This window comes from Acanthochromis polyacanthus, chromosome 13 (assembly GCF_021347895.1).
Source record: "Acanthochromis polyacanthus isolate Apoly-LR-REF ecotype Palm Island chromosome 13, KAUST_Apoly_ChrSc, whole genome shotgun sequence".
Taxonomy (NCBI): domain Eukaryota; kingdom Metazoa; phylum Chordata; class Actinopteri; family Pomacentridae; genus Acanthochromis; species Acanthochromis polyacanthus.
The window spans coordinates 1,916,694-1,938,703 of NC_067125.1; the positions used below are offsets into that span (position 1 = coordinate 1,916,694).

Genomic DNA, 22,010 nt, shown 5'->3' on the forward strand with positions numbered 1-22,010 from the left:
AGATCAGTCTGACACATAAATGTCATTTTGGTATAAAACACAGGATGAAAATGTGCACATAAAGTATGACTTTTTAAAGTTTCTACTTAGTTTGATACGTGCAGTAACTGATTTCATAACGTGCTTTTTGAATGGCAGAATTTTCACAAATCTAAACGTGTTCGATGTTTATTTTAATCTTCCTGCCCCATACACAGCTGCACTGCACCGAATGATGGTTAACCTACACAATGAACACATCATGTTTGGGTAGCGATGGTGGTAAAGTGGTGAGCTGCCTTCCAACGGTTGACCCATGTTCAGTTCCTGTCCATGTCCTTCTTGTAAATTCTAAACTGTCCACTGCAGCAATGGTTTTTGCCTCCCTGCGTGCAGATGTTCCTCTATTACTACTTTTAACTCTGGTGTCGTCCTGTGGGTTAAAATTGACCCGTTTTAAAGTTTGAAAATGTGGAAAAACTATATTTTCACAGTGAAACTTCTGATGCCCACATTTTCAACATTTTGGGGAAATCTTTGAACATATTTGGTGAAAAAAAATGTTAAAAATGCTTCTAAAGAACATTCACAAAAAAAATTGTTGGATTTTGGTTGATTTTTATGTGAATGTTCTTAAAGAAAATATTAGAAGTTTTATTGATATATATGTAATCACTTTAGATATTTTTAGGATTTTTTAAAAAGATTTTTACTCATTTTTGGAAAATATTCACAAGAATTTTCTAGCCAAATTTGGGGGATTTTTAAGGAATCGCTGGAATTTTTTTCCTGAAGGTTTTGCAAATTTTCAGAAAGTTGGGGATTTTTTTTTTACTGATTTAAAAAAAAAATCATACAAGGAAACAGTATATTTTGGTGCCCGTAAATGAAGACGGCAGGAAGGTTAAGGAACCTCATCTATGATTCAACAAAACAGCTGTGATTGGTTTGGATAAATACAAACAAGCCAGAGCTTTGTTTACCTCTGCAGCAGAATGACAGTGAGGTGCAGCAGACCATTCTACACTCAGCTACAGAATGGTCTGACTATAAGCCTGATACAGCAGTAATTCATTGACTAGTTCTTTTAGTGTGTGTTTTCAAGTTTTACAATCAGAATCCCTCCAAGTTTGCTTCTTTTATTTTCTGAACTGGTGTCTGCTCCTCCAGGATTATCACCGTTAGTTAAAATGTTAACCTTATTTTTAAACGTCCACATCAACATGGTGCGGCAGGTCTGTCACAGTCAGGCGCTCTGCGGGCAGCTAAACCGTCTGTGAGTGTGACGTGTAGGACCTCCTCCTCCGACACACAGCAGCAGTAATGGCGGACTTCGACAGCTACGAAGAGCGGGACCGGGCCTACGGCAGCTTCGGCGGCAGAGGGTGAGTCTCGGCTCTGCGCGGCACATTCGCGGTGCTACCCGAACACAAAACCCGACTGGACCGTTGCGGTGTTTCCCGTTGCCGTCTGGCCCGAGCCCTAGAACAGGGCGGACAGGCCCGGGAGCTCGACACGCCCAGCGCCTGCTGACCGGGCCGAGCGGGAGTGAGAGCAGGCCGGGCCGAGCGGCTAGGAAACACCGCTGCTCCGGAGCTAACAGGCTAACTGTTAGCAGGAGGCTAGTTGCGCACAGACAGTGAAATAAAGGCAGCCGTGCGGCGCCGACCACCGGAGCTCCGGTGTCCGATAATCTTTGTAATAACGAGCCGGGGCCGGTATGCGGTGAGACGGAAGACCGCGACAGGTGGAGGGAATGGCGGGGCTGCAGATGCAGGCTGCCCGCATGGCTGCATCATGTGTCCGCAGCTGCACATTCATCCACGTAGGATCCAAACATGAGGCTGGCATCGATCCGGGCCGTCAGTTATTGATAAACATCGATAGGATGTAGTTACTGTGAGGTCAGGGGCTCTGCTGGTTCCTGATGTCTGATGAATGAGGACCAGATCTGGAGGTTTTCAGGAGTCTGAGCTTCAATCTGGGTTCAGTTGGAACAAGAAGCTGAAAATACTGATCACTGCCATCACCGATCAATCTGCCTTTATTGATGAACTCCAGAGCTCCAAGCAGTTTGCACCTCATTTTAACTCACTGTGGTTCATTTTAATTCACTGTGGTTCATTTTTCTTTATTGTGGTTCATTTTAAAGTCCTGCATCTCTGTTTCACCAGAACATCATGAAGGAGAAAAGTGTGGCAGTAGGAGCCAGAATGATGGAAACCAGAAAAAAAGATAATTAGTTTATCTATAAACAAAACATTTAATTGATTATTTTTATATAAAAAGCTAAACATGGAACCAACGTGATTCCTCAGACGTTAAAGCTCCTCTTACTGCAGATGTTGAGTTTTAATGAAACTGATTCAGCTTCAGTCAGGACTTCATGTTTGTGCTGAACAGTGGAGGATTTCTAGGTTTTTGATTCACAAAAACACAAGTTTTATATTTTCCTGTCTTCATAGGTTGTTTTGAGTCCATCAGCAGGTTTTGGGGTTCAGAGATTTGTTGCTATGAACGTCCACAGGATGCTCTGTCACTTGTTTAGTGTCATTTTTTGTCTCTTTTGGCATTTTTGTTGCGTGTCATATTTTTGTCATTTTGGATCTCTTTTTGTCATTTTTTGTGTTGAATTTTTCTCAATTTGTGCCTCTTTTTTGCTCATTTTATGTCATTTTTGGCATTTTTTGTCTTGTTTTTGTCATTTTGTGTTTTATTTTTGTTATTTTGGATCACTGTCATTATTCTCTTGTTTTTGTTCTTTTGTGTCTCTTTTGTGTTGTGTGCCCTGCAGTGAAGGAGTTGTAGGTTTTTGCAGAATCTGATCCACAAAAACACATTTTCCACTAATTTCTAAACGACAAATGTAGAACAAAGTGGTTTTGATGGAATACCTCAGTTTTAAACTCAGATTAGTTTGTTTTTATGATGGAACGACACTTTTTTGTTGTCGTGATTCTTTGTGTTTTTCCAGATTCTGCCTGATGAGTAGCTTCATTATTGATAGTTTATTTGTTTCTGTGTTCATAGGTTGGTTTGGATTCTGTCTGCAGGTTTAGGGGTTCAGAGGTTTGTCGGTTAGAACGTCCACAGGATGCTGAACACACTCTTATTAATAACAAACCACAGCAGCTGAGAAGAGCTGGGTGTGTTTGTAGACGCTGCTGATTCCTCGTATGACGGACGTGTTTTACCTGCAGACAGTCGGCTCACCTGTAGACGCCTTCTGTCACCTGACTGATGTAGAATCGGCTGAGTTTAGGAGCTCTGAGGTTTTACTTGGTGAGAGAAGACAGTTTATTGTTAAACTTTGTAGACAAGAATGATGTGGATGAATCCAGTAACTGCTAGTTTACAGATGTTCCTAAACGCCTCACAGTCACCAGTAGACACTGCTAGTTTACAGATGTTCCTAAACGCCTCACCAGCAGATGTTGCAGATATCTCGTTTTTGTCGTTTTGTCTCATTTTCGTTGTTTTTTCCCTTTTTGCTCATTTTGTCTCATTTTTGTCATTTTGTGTTCTATTTTTGTCATTGTGTGTCTCATTTTTTGTCATTGTGTGTCTCATTTTTGTCATTTTGTGTCTCATTTTTGTTGTTTGGTGTCTTGTTTTTGCCATTGTCTCTCTTTTGTGTCATTTTCTTATCATTTTGTGTCTCGCACTGTCCAGTGGAAATGGAAATATTTTCGTCATGCCATGTATGATGACAATGAACCTATTCTATTTTATAAAAAAAATTTTCTCATTTTGTTTCTCATTTGTCACTTTGTGTTTTTTGTCGTTTTGTGAATTGTTTTTGTTGTCTTGTTTCTTATTTTTTGGTTTTGTGTCTCATTGTTTATTTTATGTGTTGTTTTTGTCATTTTTTCTGTTTTGTTTTTGTGGTTTTATTTCTTGTCATTTTTTTCTCGTTTTAGTCATTTTATTTCTCATTTTGTGGCACTTGTCAAACGATGGATGGAATCTCGGGTGTTTTAAGCTCAGATTGAATTATTTTCCAGCATGTCACAGATGTTTGACATTCTAAAGTTGTTTGCGGTGTTTCAGTTTGTGGCTGGTAGAGAGAGATCTCTGTGATGGAAACCTGCTGGAGGGTTTCAGGCGATTCACTGGTGGATGATGTGATTCGTTAAACGTCACTGAACAGGGAGACTTGTTTGTCCCGGGTGGAGGTGATGTCTTCAGGTGACCTGTTGTGTCTGTAGTTTACTGATGTTCCCTAAACGCCTCATCATCAGTAGACGCTGTAGTTTACTGATGTTCCTTAAAAGCCTCATCATCAGTAGACGCTGTAGTTTACTGATGTTCCTTAAAAGCCTCATCATCAGTAGACGCTGTAGTTTACTGATGTTCCTTAAAAGCCTCATCATCAGTAGACGCTATGGGAGACGCCAGCGTGTCGTCATTTGTTACGGTCACATGGTACAAGACTGCTACTGGTTGGCAAGAACCGGCAGTAACATAACGGCTTGCTACGAGAACGGTATCGGGTTTGAAACAAATACGTAAAGTTATCGCTTTTCATGAATGAAATTGCACATGTACACACGTGGACAAAATTGTTGGTACCCCTCAGTTAAAGAAGGAAAAACCCACAATTCTCACTGAAATCACTTGAAACTCACAAAAGTAACAATAAATAAAAATTTATTGAAAATTAAATAATCAAAATCAGCCATCACTTTTGAATTGTTGATTAACATAATTATTTAAAAAAACAAGCTAATGAAATAGGGCTGGACAAAAATGATGGTACCCATAACTTCATATTTTGTTGCACAACCTTTTGAGGCAATCACTGCAATTAAACGATTTCTGTATTTGTCAATGAGCGTTCTGCAGCTGTCAACAGGTATTTTGGCCCACTCCTCATGAGCAAACAGCTCCAGTTGTCTCAGGTTTGATGGGTGTCTTCTCCAAATGGCATGTTTCAGCTCCTTCCACATATGTTCAATGGGATTCAGATCTGGGCTCATAGAAGGCCACTTTAGAATAGTCCAACGCTTTTCTCTCAGCCATTCTTGGGTGTTTTTGGCTGTGTGTTTTGGATGGTTGTCCTGTTGGAAGACCCATGACCTGCGACTGAGACCAAGCTTTCTGACACTAGGCAGCACATTTCTCTCCAGAATGCCTTGATAGTCTTCAGATTTCATCGTACCTTGCACACTTTCAAGACACCCTGTGCCAGATGCAGCAAAGCAGCCCCAAAACATTACTGAGCCTCCTCCATGTTTCACCGTAGGGACAGTGTTCTTTTCTTCGTATGCTTGGTTTTTGAGTCTATGAACATAGAGTTGATGTGCCTTACCAAAAAGCTCCAGTTTGGTCTCATCTGTCCAAAGGACATTCTCCCAGAAGCTTTGTGGCTTGTCAACATGCATTTTTGCAAATTCCAGTCTGGCTTTTTTATGAGTTTTTTTCAGCAGTGGTGTCCTCCTTGGTCGTCTCCCATGAAGTCCACTTTGGCTCAAACAACGACGAATGGTGCGATCTGACACTGATGTACCTTGGCCTTGGAGTTCACCTTTAATTTCTTTGGAGGTTGCTCTGGGCTCTTTGGATACAATTCCAACGATCCGTCTCTTCAATTTGTCATCAATTTTCCTCTTGCGGCCACGTCCAGGGAGGTTGGCTACTGTCCCGTGGGTCTTGAACTTCTGAATAATATGAGCCACTGTTGTCACAGGAACTTCAAGCTGTTTAGAGATGGTCTTATAGCCTTTACCTTTAAGATGTTTGTCTATAATTTTTTTTCGGATGTCCTGGGACAATTCTCTCCTTCGCTTTCTGTTGTCCATGTTCAGTGTGGTACACACCTTTTCACCAAACAGCAGGGTGACTACTTGTCTCCCTTTAAATAGGCAGACTGACTGATTATGAGTTTGGAAACACCTGTGATGTCAATTAAATGACACACCTGAGTTAATCATGTCACTCTGGTCAAATAGTTTTCAATCTTTTATAGAGGTACCATCATTTTTGTCCAGGCCTGTTTCATTAGTTTGTTTTTTTAAATAATTATGTTAATCAACAATTCAAAAGTAATGGCTGTTTTAGATTATTTAATTTTCAATAAATTTTTATTTATTGTTACTTTTGTGAGTTTCAAGTGATTTCAGTGAGAATTGTGGGTTTTTCCTTCTTTAACTGAGGGGTACCAACAATTTTGTCCACGTGTGTATTTTCCACAGTGGTAATAGCGTGTGTAGTTGTTGGTTGTACGAAGCGTTTTGAAAAGGGATCAGGGTTGAAATTTCACCGAATACCGATGTCAGGAGAGAGAAGATGGCGGTGGCTTCAGCCATCAACAGGAAAAATTGTACCCCAGTAAGCAGCAGAGATCGTGTTTGTGGCTCCCACTTTTCTTCAGGTAAACTATTCAACAGTTTAGCATGTTTAGTATGTCCAACTTTGAGCTTATTTACCAAAAGATATTGATTTAGTGTCGCATCCTTCTTGTGAGGCGATCTCTACACTTTCGGTTTGGTTCAGTGTTGTCATGTGTTACCGATCGCTTTTTAGGTGATGAAAGTATACTAAAGTCCAATGAAGCATATTCAATAACATCTCCTTAAGCCAGCAGCCTCATATTTGTAACCATATTTGTTTCTGTATGCGTCTAGCGATCGTTTTTTAGAATTGTCCTATTTTCGATCACCAATGCTGTGGGTCTGTTACTGTTACATAGAAGCCATACTGCAGACAAAAAATACAGCAACTTCTTGACGTTTCTTGTCAAGAAATGTCCGGCCACAATGAAGGATCGTCAACCCACCCAGTCTTCAAATTGTAGGGATCTGGCAAGGTTTCACTGTTTCCCTCATATCTCAGCTTACTCACGTATCTTTGTCGGGCCTCAGGTGATAAGGATTGAGCATAATCGGACAATTTCACGGAAGGATAGTTCACATTGTTATCGTCAGCCATTGTTTCACTGGTTCCTCTTGCCAACCAGCGCGGTAATCACGTGACTTTGTGATGTCACTGTTTGTAAACACTGGCGTCTCCCATAGTTTCTGATGTTCAATAATCGCCTCATCATCAGTAAACACTGTAGTTTACTGATGTTCCCTAAACGCCTCATCATCAGTAGATGCTGTAGTTTACTGATGTTCCATAAACGTCTCATCATCAGTAAACGCTGTAGTTTACTGATGTTCAATAAACGTCTCATCATCAGTAGATGCTGTAGTTTACTGATGTTCCCTAAACGCTTCATCATCAGTAAACGCTGTAGTTTACTGATGTTCCATAAACGCCTCATCATCAGTAGATGCTGTAGTTTACTGATGTTCCATAAACGTCTCATCATCAGTAGATGCTGTAGTTTACTGATGTTCCCTAAACGCCTCATCATCAGTAAACGCTGTAGTTTACTGATGTTCCCTAAACGCCTCATCATCAGTAGACGCTGTAGTTTACTGATGTTCCTTAAAAGCCTCATCATCAGTAGACGCTGTAGTTTACTGATGTTCCCTAAACGCCTCATCATCAGTAGACGCTGTAGTTTACTGATGTTCCATAAATGCCTCATCATCAGTAGACGCTGTAGTTTACTGATGTTCCCTAAACGTCTCATCATCAGTAGACGCTGTAGTTTACTGATGTTCCCTAAACGCCTCATCATCAGTAGATGCTGTAGTTTACTGATGTTCCCCAAACGCCTCATCATCAGTAGACGCTGTAGTTTACTGATGTTCCCTAAACGCCTCATCATCAGTAGACGCTGTAGTTTACTGATGTTCCCTAAACGCCTCATCATCAGTAGACGCTGTAGTTCACTGATGTTCCCTAAACGCCTCATCATCAGTAAACGCTGTAGTTTACTGATGTTCCATAAACGCCTCATCATCAGTAGACGCTGTAGTTTACTGATGTTCCATAAACGCCTCATCATCAGTAGACGCTGTAGTTTACTGATGTTCCCTAAACGCCTCATCATCAGTAGACGCTGTAGTTTACTGATGTTCCATAAATGCCTCATCATCAGTAGACGCTGTAGTTTACTGATGTTCCATAAACGCCTCATCATCAGTAGACGCTGTAGTTTACTGATGTTCCATAAACGCCTCATCATCAGTAGACGCTGTAGTTTACTGATGTTCCATAAACGTCTCATCATCAGTAGACGCTGTAGTTTACTGATGTTCCATAAACGCCTCATCATCAGTAGACGCTGTAGTTTACTGATGTTCCCTAAACGCCTCATCATCAGTAGACGCTGTAGTTTACTGATGTTCCCTAAACGCCTCATCATCAGTAGACGCTGTAGTTCACTGATGTTCCCTAAACGCCTCATCATCAGTAAACGCTGTAGTTTACTGATGTTCCATAAACGCCTCATCATCAGTAGACGCTGTAGTTTACTGATGTTCCATAAACGCCTCATCATCAGTAGACGCTGTAGTTTACTGATGTTCCCTAAACGCCTCATCATCAGTAGACGCTGTAGTTTACTGATGTTCCATAAACGCCTCATCATCAGTAGACGCTGTAGTTTACTGATGTTCCATAAACGCCTCATCATCAGTAGACGCTGTAGTTTACTGATGTTCCATAAACGCCTCATCATCAGTAGACGCTGTAGTTTACTGATGTTCCCTAAACGTCTCATCATCAGTAGACGCTGTAGTTTACTGATGTTCCATAAACGCCTCATCATCAGTAGACGCTGTAGTTTACTGATGTTCCCTAAACGCCTCATCGTCAGTAGACGCTGTAGTTTACTGATGTTCCATAAACGCCTCATCGTCAGTAGACGCTGTAGTTTACTGATGTTCCCTAAACGTCTCATCGTCAGTAGACGCTGTAGTTTACTGATGTTCCCTAAACGCCTCATCGTCAGTAGACGCTGTAGTTTACTGATGTTCCCTAAACGTCTCATCGTCAGTAGACGCTGTAGTTTACTGATGTTCCATAAACGCCTCACAGTCATCATTGTGTGTCTCATTTTTGTCATTTTGTGTTCTATTTTTTGTTGTTTTGTGTCTTGTTTTGGTCATATCGTTTCTTTTTTTCATTTATTGTGTCATTTTGGTCATTTTGTCTCATTGTTTGTGTTGGTGTGTGGGATAAGTTTTATCCTTTGACATGAGCCGGACATGTTTTTCTTCTACTGTAGAATCTCAGGGTATTGATCCACTCACGGTTTCAACTATTGGTAATATTCACATTGAATGGAGATGCTGAAGATGGAACATGTTGTGTTTTTGAACATTTGATGATAATAATGCGTTTACATGGAGTTTATGATGCTGCACAAGAAGGTTTTAACTTCTAAGAACATGAATCAAGAGTACAAAGATATGTCTGTAGTTTTATTTACTCAGTAAAACAGAACTAGGAGACGGTCAGAAATACGAGGGAAATACACATTTACCTCCAAAAAACCTCCGAGTTAATAATAAAAGCTGTCGGCTAATCAAGGAAATGGTGCGGCTCTGATTTATCTTCTGTTGCTTTTCCTCACCTCGTGATTTAACTTGAATATTTAAAAGTCTCTACTCCATGTCCCATCATGCTGTGCGCTCACAAACCTTTCCCATGATCCTCTCTGCCAGGCCCCGTGGCGGTGGCGGCCCCGGAGGCCCCAGGAAGCAGAAGGAGCTGCCGTCGGAGCCTCCTTTCACGGCGTACGTTGGAAACCTGCCGTTCAACACGGTGCAGGGCGACATCGACGTCATCTTCAAAGATCTCAACATCCGCAGCGTCCGATTGGTCAGAGACAAAGAGACAGACAAGTTCAAAGGTCAGCAGCCTGAGGCATCCAGGTCCTGGAGATCAGAGGAGCTTCAGGAGGAACCAGCTGGACCAAACGTCTTCCAGAACCTCCAGCTGGTTTCTCCTGAAGCTCCTACCATCTCCTCCTGTAGATGTTTTTCTATTTCCATGTAGACAGCTGTTTAAAGGTGTCTACAGGTGTCTGGGTCCATTTGATAAGAGCAAATGGATCAGAACCAGGTGTTCATCTGAAGACTCTCACCATGTTTGTGTCTTTCAGGTTTTTGTTATGTTGAGTTTGAAGATCAGGAATCTCTAAAAGAAGCTTTGACGTACGACGGCGCTGTGAGTACCCGACCCATAAACCTTCATGTTGATCAGGTGACTTAAGTTGTGCTAAAGTGCTAAAGCTAACGTGACCTCTGACCTGCAGCTGCTCTGTGAGCGGACACTGAGGGTCGACATCGCAGAGGGGCGGAGACAAGAGCGAGGGGGAAGCGCCTTCGGCTTCAAGAAAGATGACGGCAGAGGTACGAACTCCCTACGGTGACTGGAGACTAACTAGTTACAAACTGGTTACTATCTACTAACTAGCTAGTACCAGTAACTGGTGACTAACTGGTGATTGATTGGTGAGTAACTAGTAACTAACTGGTCACTAACTGATTACCAGCTGGTTTTTAACTGATTGCGAGCTGGTTTCTAACTGGTTTCTAACTGGTTACTAGCTGGTTTCTAACTGGTTACTAGCTGGTTAGTAGCTGGTTTCTAACTGGTTAGTAGCTGGTTTCTAACTGGTTACTAGCTGGTTAGTAGCTGGTTTCTAACTGGTTACTAGCTGGTTTCTAACTGGTTTCTAACTGGTTAGTAGCTGGTTTCTAACTGGTTTCTAGCTGGTTAGTTGCTAGTTTCTAACTGGTTTCTAACTGGTTTCTAGCTGGTTTCTAGCTGGTTTCTGACTGGTTTCTGACTGGTTTCTAACTGGTTTCTGACTGGTTTCTAGCTGGTTTCTAGCTGGTTTCTGACTGGTTTCTAGCTGGTTTCTAGCTGGTTTTTAACTGGTGTCTAACTGGTTTCTAGCTGGTTTCTAGCTGGTTTCTAGCTGGTTTCTGACTGGTTTCTGACTGGTTTCTAACTGGTTTCTGACTGGTTTCTAGCTGGTTTCTAGCTGGTTTCTGACTGGTTTCTAACTGGTTTCTAGCTGGTTTTTAACTGGTGTCTAACTGGTTTCTAGCTGGTTTCTAGCTGGTTTCTGACTGGTTTCTAGCTGGTTTCTGACTGGTTTCTTACTGGTTTCTAGCTGGTTCAGACTGAACATCAGGCCCTTAGGTCTCTCTGCTAACAGACTGATGGAGGAAACATGTTCTGTCCTCCTGCTTTTAGTCTCCAGACTGTTTAGATCTTCTCTGACCCACAGTCATGGTTCTGAACCTTCAGTCTGGACGTCCAGCTTCAGTCCTCAGGCTCTTCTGGTCTCCTGATGTTCTGATGTTCTGATGGCTGCAGCTTCAGCTTGAATCTTTCATAATAATAATTATTAGTATGAATGTTTGTGTTGTAGATTCTAGGATTCTTCTTCTTTCACTCTTCATCTGTCATTTCATTCTCACCGACAAACCTCCACACAACACCTGAACAGGTGACAGACGTGGAGGGTGGGGTTGCCTGGTTACAGGTCAACGTTCTTCACTGCTTCTGCTTCTCTAACATCTCCTCTCTGATTGGCTGATGAACAACTAACAAGCTCTACCTCTTCAGTGCTGCTTTTCAATAAGGAGGCGCCACCACCTCCTCTTCTCTCCTTGTCTCCTTGTCTCCTCTCCTTGTCTCCTCTTTTCTCCTCTCACTGTCTCCTCTCCATGTCTCCTTGTCTCCTCTTGTCTCTTTGTCTCCTCTCCATGTCTCCTTGTCTCCTCTTGTCTCTTTGTCTCCTCTCCTTGTCTCCTTGTCTCCTCTTGTGTCCTTGTCTTCTCTCCTTGCCTCCTTGTCTCCTCTCCTTGTCTGCTCTCCTTGTCTCCTTTTGTCTCCTCTCCTTGTCTTTGTCCCCTCTTGTCACCTTGTCTTCTCTCCTTGCCTCCTTGCCTCCTTGTCTCCTCTTGTCTCCTTCTTTCCTCTCCTTGTCTCCTCTTGTCTCCTTTCTTCTCCTCGCCTCCTTGTCTCCTCTTGTCTCTTTGTCTCCTCTCCTTGTCTCCTTGTCTCCTCTTGTCTCCTTCTTTCCTCGCCTTGCCTCCTTGTCTCCTCTCCTTGCCTCCTTGTCTCCTTCTTTCCTCTCCTTGCCTCCTTGTCTCCTCTCCTTGCCTCCTTGCCTGCTCTTGTCTCCTTGTCTCCTCTCCTTGTCTCCTATTGTCTCCTCTCCTTGTATCCTCTTGTCTCCTTGTCTCCTCTCCTTGCCTCCTTGCCTCCTCTTGTCTCCTTGTCTCCTCTCCTTGTCTCCTCTCCTTGCCTCCTTGCCTCCTCTCCTTGTATCCTCTTGTCTCCTTGTCTCCTCTCCTTGCCTCCTTGCCTCCTCTCCTTGTCTCCTCTCCTTGTATCCTCTTGTCTCCTCTCCTTGCCTCCTTGTCTCCTCGTCCCCCTGTTAACTCCCCTGTCCTCTGCAGGACGAGGAGGTTCTCGAGGAGCTCCCAGAGGAGGAGGAGGAGGACGAGACGGCCGTGAGGAGTTCTACGACCAGCCAGGAGGAGGTGCGGTCAGAGATTCAGCAGATTCCAGCCGTCCAATCAGGGGGCAGCTGACTGTGCTGTAGCCAATCAGATGGCAGGAGAATGTTCCAAAACTAATCTAAGAACGTCAGTGAACTACGCAGAGATGAAGAATAACAGCAGCTTATAAATGAGTCATCTGCCGTTTGTTTTATTTAGAGTCCAGACCACAGACCTGGCGTTATTTATGATCAGTAATTTCCTGCTGATCAACCGAAAGATTAATCGATCAATCGATTGATTAATTGGTGGAGCTCTAGTTGGAATTATACTCAATAAGACAATAAGGCTAAGCTAACACCAGCTAATCTGTGGCTTATTCAGGACATAAATAATGACACAAGTCAGATCTGGATCTCCAAAAGCAAAACCTCCATGATCTAAACCTCTAATCTGAACCTCCTGAAGCCAAACTTTGGTATCAGAATCTCAGAAACCAAACGTTGGTGAGCCAAACCTCAGAGATCTTACTCAGTATAAACCAGGTTAGCCATGCTAAGCTAGTTCCAGTGCAGTAATGAAACACTAAGCTATGCTAGCCTGTAGAAGGCTGTAGTTTCTACATCTGTCCTGTAGGTGGTAGCATAGCTGCTTGGAGGATCCTCTTCTTCTTCTGCTCTGTAAAATGAGTCCACACAAACCAACCAATCCCCTGTGACCTGTAGCCTGGCTCCGCCTGCTGAAGCTGCTGGACCACACCCATTATTTCCCATCATGCCTTTCATCTCCTCCATCTTCATAATCACTGGTCACCTTCTAGGTTCCTGATGCTGCAGCTCACCTGAGGCCGTCTGCCGCACACTAACCTGTCTGTCTGTCTGTCTGTCTGTCTGTCTGTCTGTCTGTCTGTCTGTCCGTCCTCCTGTCTGTCCTCCTGTCTGTCTGTCCGTCTGTCCTCCTGTCTGTCCTCCTGTCTGTCCGTCCTCCTGTCTGTCCTCCTGTCTGTCTGTCTGTCTGTCTGTCCTCCTGTCTGTCCTCCTGTCTGCCTGTCCTCCTGTCTGTCTGTCCGTCTGTCCTCCTGTCCTCCTGTCTGTCCTCCTGTCTGTCTGTCCGTCTGTCCTCCTGTCCTCCTGTCTGTCTGTCTGTCTGTCTGTCCGTCCTCCTGTCTGTCTGTCTGTCTGTCCTCCTGTCTGTCTGTCCTCCTGTCTGTCTGTCTGTCTGTCCTCCTGTCTGTCTGTCCTCCTGTCTGTCTGTCTGTCTGTCTGTCTGCAGGTTTTAGAGACGATGACTACATGTCAGGGCGGGGTCGAGGCGGAGGCGGTCGCCCTGGCGACAGAAGGGGGGCAGGAGGAGGGGCGGGTCGCTTCAGAGACGGACCCCCCCCTCGTGGAGGAACGACAGACTTCAGGGAACCGTCTGAAGGTGGCGCCATCTTCTGGTTGTTAGCAGTTACTGGGATGGTTTAGAGGGTCTCATGTTAATATTTAAATCAGGTTTATCTGTATTTATTTATTATTACTGCAGGATGTTAATATTTAATTCTCATAATTACTAATCCTGAGCGGTTTATCCCAGACATTTGTTCATAGTCATGGAAATGAGTAATTTCTCTGTCAGTCAGGTTTTAATTCTTCATGTTTTAATTACTCGGGTTTATAATTATATATGTTATTTATAGAATAACTTTATTTGTTCAAAGTAAAAACAGACTTGTGACTTTTGTCATCCAGCCGTGACTTTTGTCACGGCTGGATGACAACAATTAAAAACCACACTCACACATTTAAAAAACACTGAAATAAATGAAAACAAAACACATAAAACATCTACAAACAGTCTGTTTTGTGTTTTTAAGAGCAGCTACTGCAGAGGGATGAAAGATTTTTAAGTGTTTTTCTGGCCGGTGGGGTTGTGTAGCAGCAGCATGAAGGAGTGGAGGAGATGTGAGGTCCTCAGTGATGAGGGAGGCCTGCATCACTGAGCGTCTGCAGATGTATGAATGAAGAGTTCATTAGCAAAAACAGGTAACTCTGTTTTGATACATTTTCAGAAAACTTATTTTTATTGTTTACTTGAGATAAAATCAAACTGAAGTTGAGTGGATTTGACTCAGTAGAAAAATACATGAGAAAATAGAGAAAAAATAAATTATTAGTGTTATCTGAAGTTAACAATAAAAAATGAGTTTTCTGAAAACAGAGTTACCTGTTTGTGCAAATGAACTCTTCATATATATGTCAGGGTAGAGACTGTGATTTGGTGGAATTGTAATCTCTACCAGTAGAGATGGAACTTTCAATCTGACCCCTGACCCTAACCTTACAAGTCTAACCTTAGCCCTGACAAATCTCTACCAGTAGAGATTGGGATCGCAGTCTCTACTGGTAGAGACTCCAATTCTATAAATGGTCTCTACCCTGATATATATATATGTTATGTTGTTATGATAGTTTGTGAGCATTCTTTATGAAGAAAAGACCGTAATGTGAAATATAAAAATGTTACATTGGTTTCTGATTGATTAGTTTTATTCTTCAGTGTAAATGATGAACGTTTGGCTCATTTTAAACCGACACACAGAGTGGAATGGTTTGTGACTCATCGTTTGTTTGTTTGTTTGTGACTCATCGTTTGTTTGTTTGTGACTCATCGTTTGTTTGTTTGTTTGTTTCCAGAGGAGCGTGCACAGCGGCCTCGGCTGCAGCTGAAGCCTCGCACCGTCTCCGAGCCTCTCAACCAGGTCGCCAACCCCAACTCGGCCATCTTCGGCGGGGCGAAGCCGCGAGAGGAAGTGATCTCCAAAGAAAAAGCTTAAGAGACTGAGGGCCGCCGGGCCCCGGGGGGCCGAGGGGGCGGGGAGCCGGGGAGGGGGGGAGGGAGGGAGGGGAGCCAACCAGAACTTTACCGGATGTTCAAACGCCACAGCTAGCATTCCTTCCTGACAGACAGACAGACAGACAGACAGCGAGCGGACGCCCTCCTCTTCCTCCTCTAATTCTTCTTCTTCTTCTTCTTCTTGCTGTTTGAGTTCAGAATATTTATTCTTAGTGGAATAAAGCTGAAACACTCTGATCAATAATAAACCTGTAACACAAACGCAGCGAGCAGCTCGTCAATGCATGTTTGGGTTCCTCTGCCCCGCCCCCTCACTCACCTCCACCTCCGCTTACTGTGATGTCACACCTGCTTCGTGCTGTAGCCCCGCCCCCTGCCGTCAGAGGTCACACCTGTAAAGTCCTTTGGTTCTTTTGGTTTAGCTGCAGCTCCGCCCCCTCACCCTGATTGGTCGAGCAGAAGCCAGATGCTTTTGTTTTTTATTTGCTGCCGCTCGTTGCCGTGGTAACTCATCAATCTGTTCTCCTTTGGTCCTGAAATCTTCTCGGTGTTTCCGTTACCTGCTTGTCACACTGTGAGGGGGCGGGGCCTGCTGCCAGGTGAAGCCCCGGCCCCTCAGGTGTAACAGCAGCACCGTGGTCTGCTTCCTCCTCCCATGATGCACTGCTGCTGGTTGCTGCACCTGTTCAGGTGAAGCTGCGTTCACTGTCAGCAGGAAAAGCTGCTGATGAAACGCTGCGTTCAGGCGCTGTGAAGAAAAAAGGGAAAAGCTGTTCAACCTTGAAAAATAATCCTGATGTTAAAACTTTGATTTTCCACAGACCCTGAACACAGCGCTGCTCAGAGGCAGGTGAGGGGCGTGGCCTGCAGCTACAGCTCCTGATTGGTCGGCTGCAGCGTTTTTCTGTCCTGTGATGTCACCCACAGAGCTCTCCTCTGATTGGTCCGTTGAGCCACACTGAAAACTTCCCCCTCGTCTTTTTCCTCGATGTTTTCCGCGTCATTTCCAAACGTTCCTAAAAACATCAGCTGCAGATCACAGAAGCTTCAGGACGAGAAGAAAAACAGACTCTTCATAGTTTACAGACAAACAGCAGATTCTCAGTAAATTCTGAGGAGTTTGTGCAGCAGCAGGTGGCGCTATCGCTCCTTTGTAGTGATGAATTCACAGCAGATTTCTGGAAGGAAGAACAGATGGAAAATGAAAAATCTACAGAAAGCAAAGTGGAAGACAGACGGCCTTCTTTTGATTCATTTTATCGTCTATTTATTGATCATTTTCATCTGTTTTTCTCTCCACAGTTTAAAATCTGAGGATTTAATGAGAAACTTTGGAAACGGTTCATGAAGGAGGAACGAATTGGAGACGGAGGAATTTAAACCTCGTTTCTTTGGTTGCTAATCTTTTATCGTCCGTCTGTCTTTGAACGCAGCGTTTAGAAGAGATGTTTGTTTCAGTGTGGATCAAACGAACGTCTGCTGGCTTTGGTGGCTCACCTGCTCAGGTGGATCAGGATGAGGTGTGCAGTGGTCGGGTGGTTTTGCTCAGAATGTAGTTTTGTTTCTTGGAATGAAATCGTCTGTTTTAACCTTTACTTTCTCCTCCACTGTTTATGGCAATAAACCTGTCTCATCTTCATCGCCCTCTTCATCGTCGTGCACCAATCAGAATGTTTGACTTCAGGGTGGGGAGGGGTGGGGGTGGAGGAGGGGTCGATTCCTTGTTTTGATTTTTATTTTTTCTTCCAAATGAAAGAAGAATAAAGCTCGTTCTGTTCTGCCGATCTCTCTCTTTGTGCTTCCTGTCTCTGTTTCACCTCAACTAGATTATTTAATCCAGTTTAATCCAGAGGTTTGATCTGGTTTACTCTAGAGATTCAGTCAGGTTTAATCCAGAGGTTTGATCTGGTTTACTCTAGAGATTCAGTCAGGTTTAATCCAGAGGTTTGATCTGGTTTATTCCAGAGATTCAGTCAGGTTTAATCCAGAGGTTTAATCTGGTTTACTCTAGAGATTCAGTCAGGTTTAATCCAGATGTTTAATCCAGCTAGCTTTAGCTCCTCATAGCGTTCATCCGTCTGAACCTGATAACTTGTTTGATTTTAGCCTTTTTTCGTTCCTCCTCTGATAAATCTGCCGTCGGTTCTCCGTCGGTTCTTCAGTCATTTATCAGTTTTGGTTTTCTGGATCTTCAGACTAAAGGATTTATAAAATATCTCAGATGCTTTGTGAATCTCTTGCGGTTTATTCTTGATCTTTATGTTTTTTAATTTTACTTCCAGTATTTTGTGCAGTTTTCTTTTTAAGTTCCATTCCAGTATTTTCATTGGTTTTCTTCACTTTCAGAATCATTTTGTCTGAATATCTTGGGGGCCTATTGACCATTTATTTAGTTTCTGATCTTTTCAGTTTCTTCAAAGATATTTTGTGTTAGAGACTGTTTAATTTCCACTTCTTTCATTTGTTCTGTAAATCCTCCATTATTTCTTGTTATTTCTGTAGTTTTCCTCTTATTGCAGCTTCCAGTGCATCCCAGAGATCGTTCATATCAAGGAAGTCCTGCATTTCTTTTTTCATTTGTTCCTTAAAATTAGCATCTTTAAGCAGACTAGAACTCAGTTTCCATGTTTTTATTTTTAAACACAAAGATGTCCCACGTCTCAGTTCTGTCTTTTGAAAGGTTCTCGTTTAAACAGAGTGGAGCTGAGGAATGGGAGCAAAGATCTCTGAACATCACACCGTCCACATGCTGTCTCAGCTGAAGCACTCCAGTCTTTGCTGTTGGAACGGTCAGAACGAATGTCCAGATCTCCACCACATATCAGGAAACCTTCTGTTTCTGTGATGTTTATGGAGATGGTTTCCATCGCTCCCTGAGGCTAAAGATCATGACGAGGTGTTGTGGTCCTCATTTCAAATAAATGTTAAAAGACAAAGAGGGAGATTTCTGCTGGTAGGAGCACTGGATGGTCACTGAAAACAGATTTCAGTTTCTCCTGTCGTTCAGATGGTTTCCTGCAGGTTTTTACTGCTTCAGAGTTCAGAGGAATAGAAAGGCTAAAGGAAAGGAGGAAGAAAGGGAAGGACTAATGTGTTGCAGGAGGAACTGAGAAGCAGGTTAGCGTCACTCAGAAGACCTGAGGGAGAAAGAACGTGCACGGTTAGCATTTTTAGCAACGCTTTAATTTTGTTGCTAAGTTTGCTGCTGGTCAGATGTACGAAGACTTCAGGGCCTCATGGAGTTCCCTACAGAAGTGGTCCCTGGTACCGGTCCGTGGGTCAATTGGTACCGGGCCACACAGAAAAAATGCATAACTTACATTATTTCCGTATTATTTATTATCTGATTCTGAACGATGTTTAATTTTTTTTAAATTAAAAATAATTCTCTCTTCCACGTCTGTCTGTGACTCACTGATGTACTTTTTCACATTTCATCAGTGAAATGACATTTGCGTTTCGGCATTTTCTTTCGGTTAGAGTGTTCTCTCGCAGTGTGTCTACCTGCCTGTCAGCCAGTGAGTGAGCGTGGAGCGCCTCTGTACTGATTTGTGAATGAATGAATACATGTTCCGGGGTTCGGCTCAAACTCCGCCTCTCAGAGCGTGTTTCCAAAGGAACCACTCAACGTGAATGATAAATACACTGGTCTGTGACACGCTCAAGCTAGGCAAGATCAAAAACCCAGACATTTGAAGGACTTTTTTTTTTAGCACTGTAGCCAGGCTGACAAAGAGTCAGAGCTCTGTTGAACCTTGTATTCCTTTAGCTTTAACCAGTAACGACTTCATGAGCTTCTTTACACATAAAATAGTTCTGATTAGAGATCAAATCAATCTGGCCCTTCCTACAAATGTCACAGATGCTTTTGAATTGGCTGTTAGACCTGATGAATCTTTAGAATTCTTCACTCCTATATGTCTCTCTGAACTAATTTCAACAGTTTCTACATCCAAACCATCAACATGTCTTTTAGATCCTATCCCAACTAGACTCTTCAAGGAGATTTTACCTTTAATTCATTCTTCAATGTTAGATCTGATTAATCTCTCTCTAGTAACAGGCTATGTACCACAGGCTTTTAAGGTTGCTGTCATCAAACCTTTGCTTAAAAAGCCCACTTTAGATCCAGATGTGTTAGCTAACTATAGACCGATATCCAACCTACCATTTCTCTCTAAAATTCTGGAAATAATAGTTGCAAATCAATTATGTGAACACTTACAAAGGAATAATTTGAAGTGTTTCAGTCAGGCTTCAGAGTGCATCATAGCACAGAAACAGCTCTAGTGAAAGTTACTAATGACCTTCTCATAGCATCAGATAATGGACTAGTCTCTATACTTGTTTTGTTAGATCTTAGTGCAGCGTTTGACACAATCGACCACAAAATTTTATTACAGCGTCTAGAACATTCAATTGGCATTAAAGGGACAGCACTGGATTGGTTTAAATCCTACTTATCAGATAGGTTCCAGTTTGTGCATGTCAACAATAACTCTTCTGAGCAGACTAAAGTTAATCATGGAGTTCCTCAGGGTTCTGTCTTAGGACCGATACTTTTCACATTATACATGCTTCCTTTAGGCAATATTATTAGGAAGCATTGTATTAACTTCCATTGTTATGCAGATGACACACAATTGTATTTATCTATGAAGCCAGATGAAACTGATCAGTTAGCTAGACTGCAAGATTGTCTTAAGGACATTAAAACCTGGATGACTTTTAACTTCCTACTGCTAAATTCAGACAAAACTGAAGTCATTGTATTTGGCCCCAAACATCTTAGAAACTCGCTTTCAAAGCAAATAGTTACTCTGGATGGCATCACATTGGCCTCCAGTACTACTGTGAGGAATCTTGGAGTTATTTTTGACCAGGACATGTCCTTTAACTCACACATAAAGCAAGTCTGTAGGACTTCCTTTTTTCACCTGCGTAATATTGTAAAAATCAGGAACATTCTGTCTCAGAGTGATGCAGAAAAATTAGTTCATGCTTTTGTTACTTCCAGGCTTGACTATTGCAATTCCTTATTATCGGGTTGTCCAAATAGTTCTCTCAAACATCTACAGTTGATCCAAAACGCTGCTGCGAGAGTACTGACAGGAGTTAGCAAAAGAGATCATATTTCCCCTATACTTGCTTCTCTTCACTGGCTTCCTGTTAAATCCAGAATAGAATTTAAAATCCTTCTTCTGACATATAAAGCTCTTAATAACCAATCTCCATCATATCTTAAAGATCTGATAGTACCTTATTATCCTAGTAGAACTCTTCGCTCTCAAACTGCAGGCTTACTTGTTGTTCCTAGAATTTCTAAAAGTAGAATGGGAGGCAGAGCCTTCAGTTATCAGCTCCTCTCCTGTGGAACCTGCTCCCAGTTTGGGTTCTGGAGGCAGACACCCTCTCTATTTTTAAGACCAGGCTAAAAACGTTCCTTTTTGACAAATCTTATAGTTGGGGCTGACTGGGTGACCCACAGAGGTTCAGCTTGTGTCTTCATTGCACAGCTGACTCCTTCTTGGACGTCCCTTCGTTCTGCCTCTAGTCATGCTGCTATAGGCCTATAGGCTGCTGGGGGACTTTTCTTGACGCACTGAGCCCTTCTCTATCTACCTTTACATTTAATATATATAGAGCCCGCCCTGCCAGCAGGCAGATGGGTCCCCCCTATATAGAGCCGGGTTCTGCTCGAGGTTTCTTCCCTGTTAAAAGGGTGTTTTCCTGCCACTGTCTCCTTTGGGCTGCTCTGGGGGTCAGGCATATGGGTTCTGTAAAGCGTCTTGAGACAATTTGACTGTAATTGACGCTATATAAATAAAATTGAATTGAATTGAATTGAACTTTATAAACGCCGACCGGACAGGCTGAACAGCCTCTCAAAAGAGGACGTATGGTCACCTTCATTTTATATTGTTGTATTTATCCGCCACACCTTTAAAGCCGGTCCATGAATATATTGTCTGACATTAAACCGGTCCGTGGCGCAAGAAAGGTTGAGGAGCTTCTGCCCTCCAGGGTCTAAAGAGTTCACCTGGAGTCTGAAGGATCCTGTGGAGACGTCTGAGAAGAGTCTGGGAGGAACACTGCAGAAACTCTAAATGCTACCAAGTCTGTTTGTCTCATTTTCAGTCAGAACGTCTCGTCCCACTGGATTTAAGATAAATTCTCTTAACCAGAGACATTTCAGCAGATGGAGGGCCTTGTTTGAAGACGATGCATCTTAAACGTCTTGTAAAGTCAAACGTTCTGGAGATGATCTGGTTTTAACCCTCGTGTCGTCCTGCAGGTTTTAAAGTTTAAAATGTGGGGGGAAAAACAGATTTTCACAATGAAAACTTCCACATTTTCAACATTTTTGCGAAATTTTTGAACATTTTTTGATGGAAAAAGAGAAGGAAAAAATATGTTTCTTTCAGAACATTCAGAAAAAAATCAACCAAAATCCAACAAAAATCGCTGGATTTTGGTTGATTGTTTTGTGAATGTTCTTAAAGAAACTATTAGACGTTTTACTGACATATATCGAATCATTTTAGATATTTTTAGGATTTTTTCTGAAGATTTTTATTCATTTCTAAAAAAATTAAAACTTTTTTTTTCTTGCCAAATTTGGTGATTGTTTTCATTTATTTAAAATAAAACTTCTAAGCAAAAATTTTATGGAATTTTCCTCGCTGGGTTTTGGTTGATTTTTATGTGAATGTTCTGAAAGAAACATTTTTAACATTTCTTTTTTCCACCAAAAATGTTCAAAAATTTTCCAGAAATGTTGAAAATGTGGACATCAGAAGTTTTACTGTGAAAATATATTTTTTCCTCGTTTTC

The 22,010-nt window shown here is 42.4% G+C and overlaps 1 protein-coding gene across 2 annotated transcripts; it reads left to right on the forward strand.

Moving 5' to 3' along the window:
• The first annotated feature begins 1,224 nt into the window (after positions 1-1,224).
• On the forward strand, positions 1,225-16,815 carry LOC110969375 (eukaryotic translation initiation factor 4h). 2 transcript variants are annotated; one of them, XM_022219447.2, is made up of 7 exons: positions 1,225-1,364; positions 9,543-9,730; positions 9,983-10,047; positions 10,136-10,232; positions 12,300-12,383; positions 13,614-13,763; positions 15,017-16,815. In XM_022219447.2, the coding sequence occupies exons 1-7, from the start codon at positions 1,303-1,305 to the stop codon at positions 15,154-15,156; spliced, it is 786 nt and encodes a 261-aa protein (XP_022075139.2). In that variant the 5' UTR covers positions 1,225-1,302; the 3' UTR covers positions 15,157-16,815. The 2 variants fall into 2 exon arrangements, with proteins under 2 accessions (XP_022075139.2, XP_022075140.2); XM_022219448.2 differs by lacking the exon at positions 12,300-12,383.
• The last annotated feature ends 5,195 nt before the right edge of the window (positions 16,816-22,010 follow it).

Coding starts and splice junctions, on each gene's coding strand:
- LOC110969375 (XM_022219447.2), top strand. CDS start 1,303: ATGGCGGACTTCGACAGCTACGAAGAGCGGGACCGGGCCTACGGCAGC. Junction 9,731..9,982: donor AGAGACAGACAAGTTCAAAG/GTCAGCAGCCTG, acceptor TGTGTCTTTCAG/GTTTTTGTTATGTTGAGTTT. Junction 12,384..13,613: donor CTACGACCAGCCAGGAGGAG/GTGCGGTCAGAG, acceptor GTCTGTCTGCAG/GTTTTAGAGACGATGACTAC.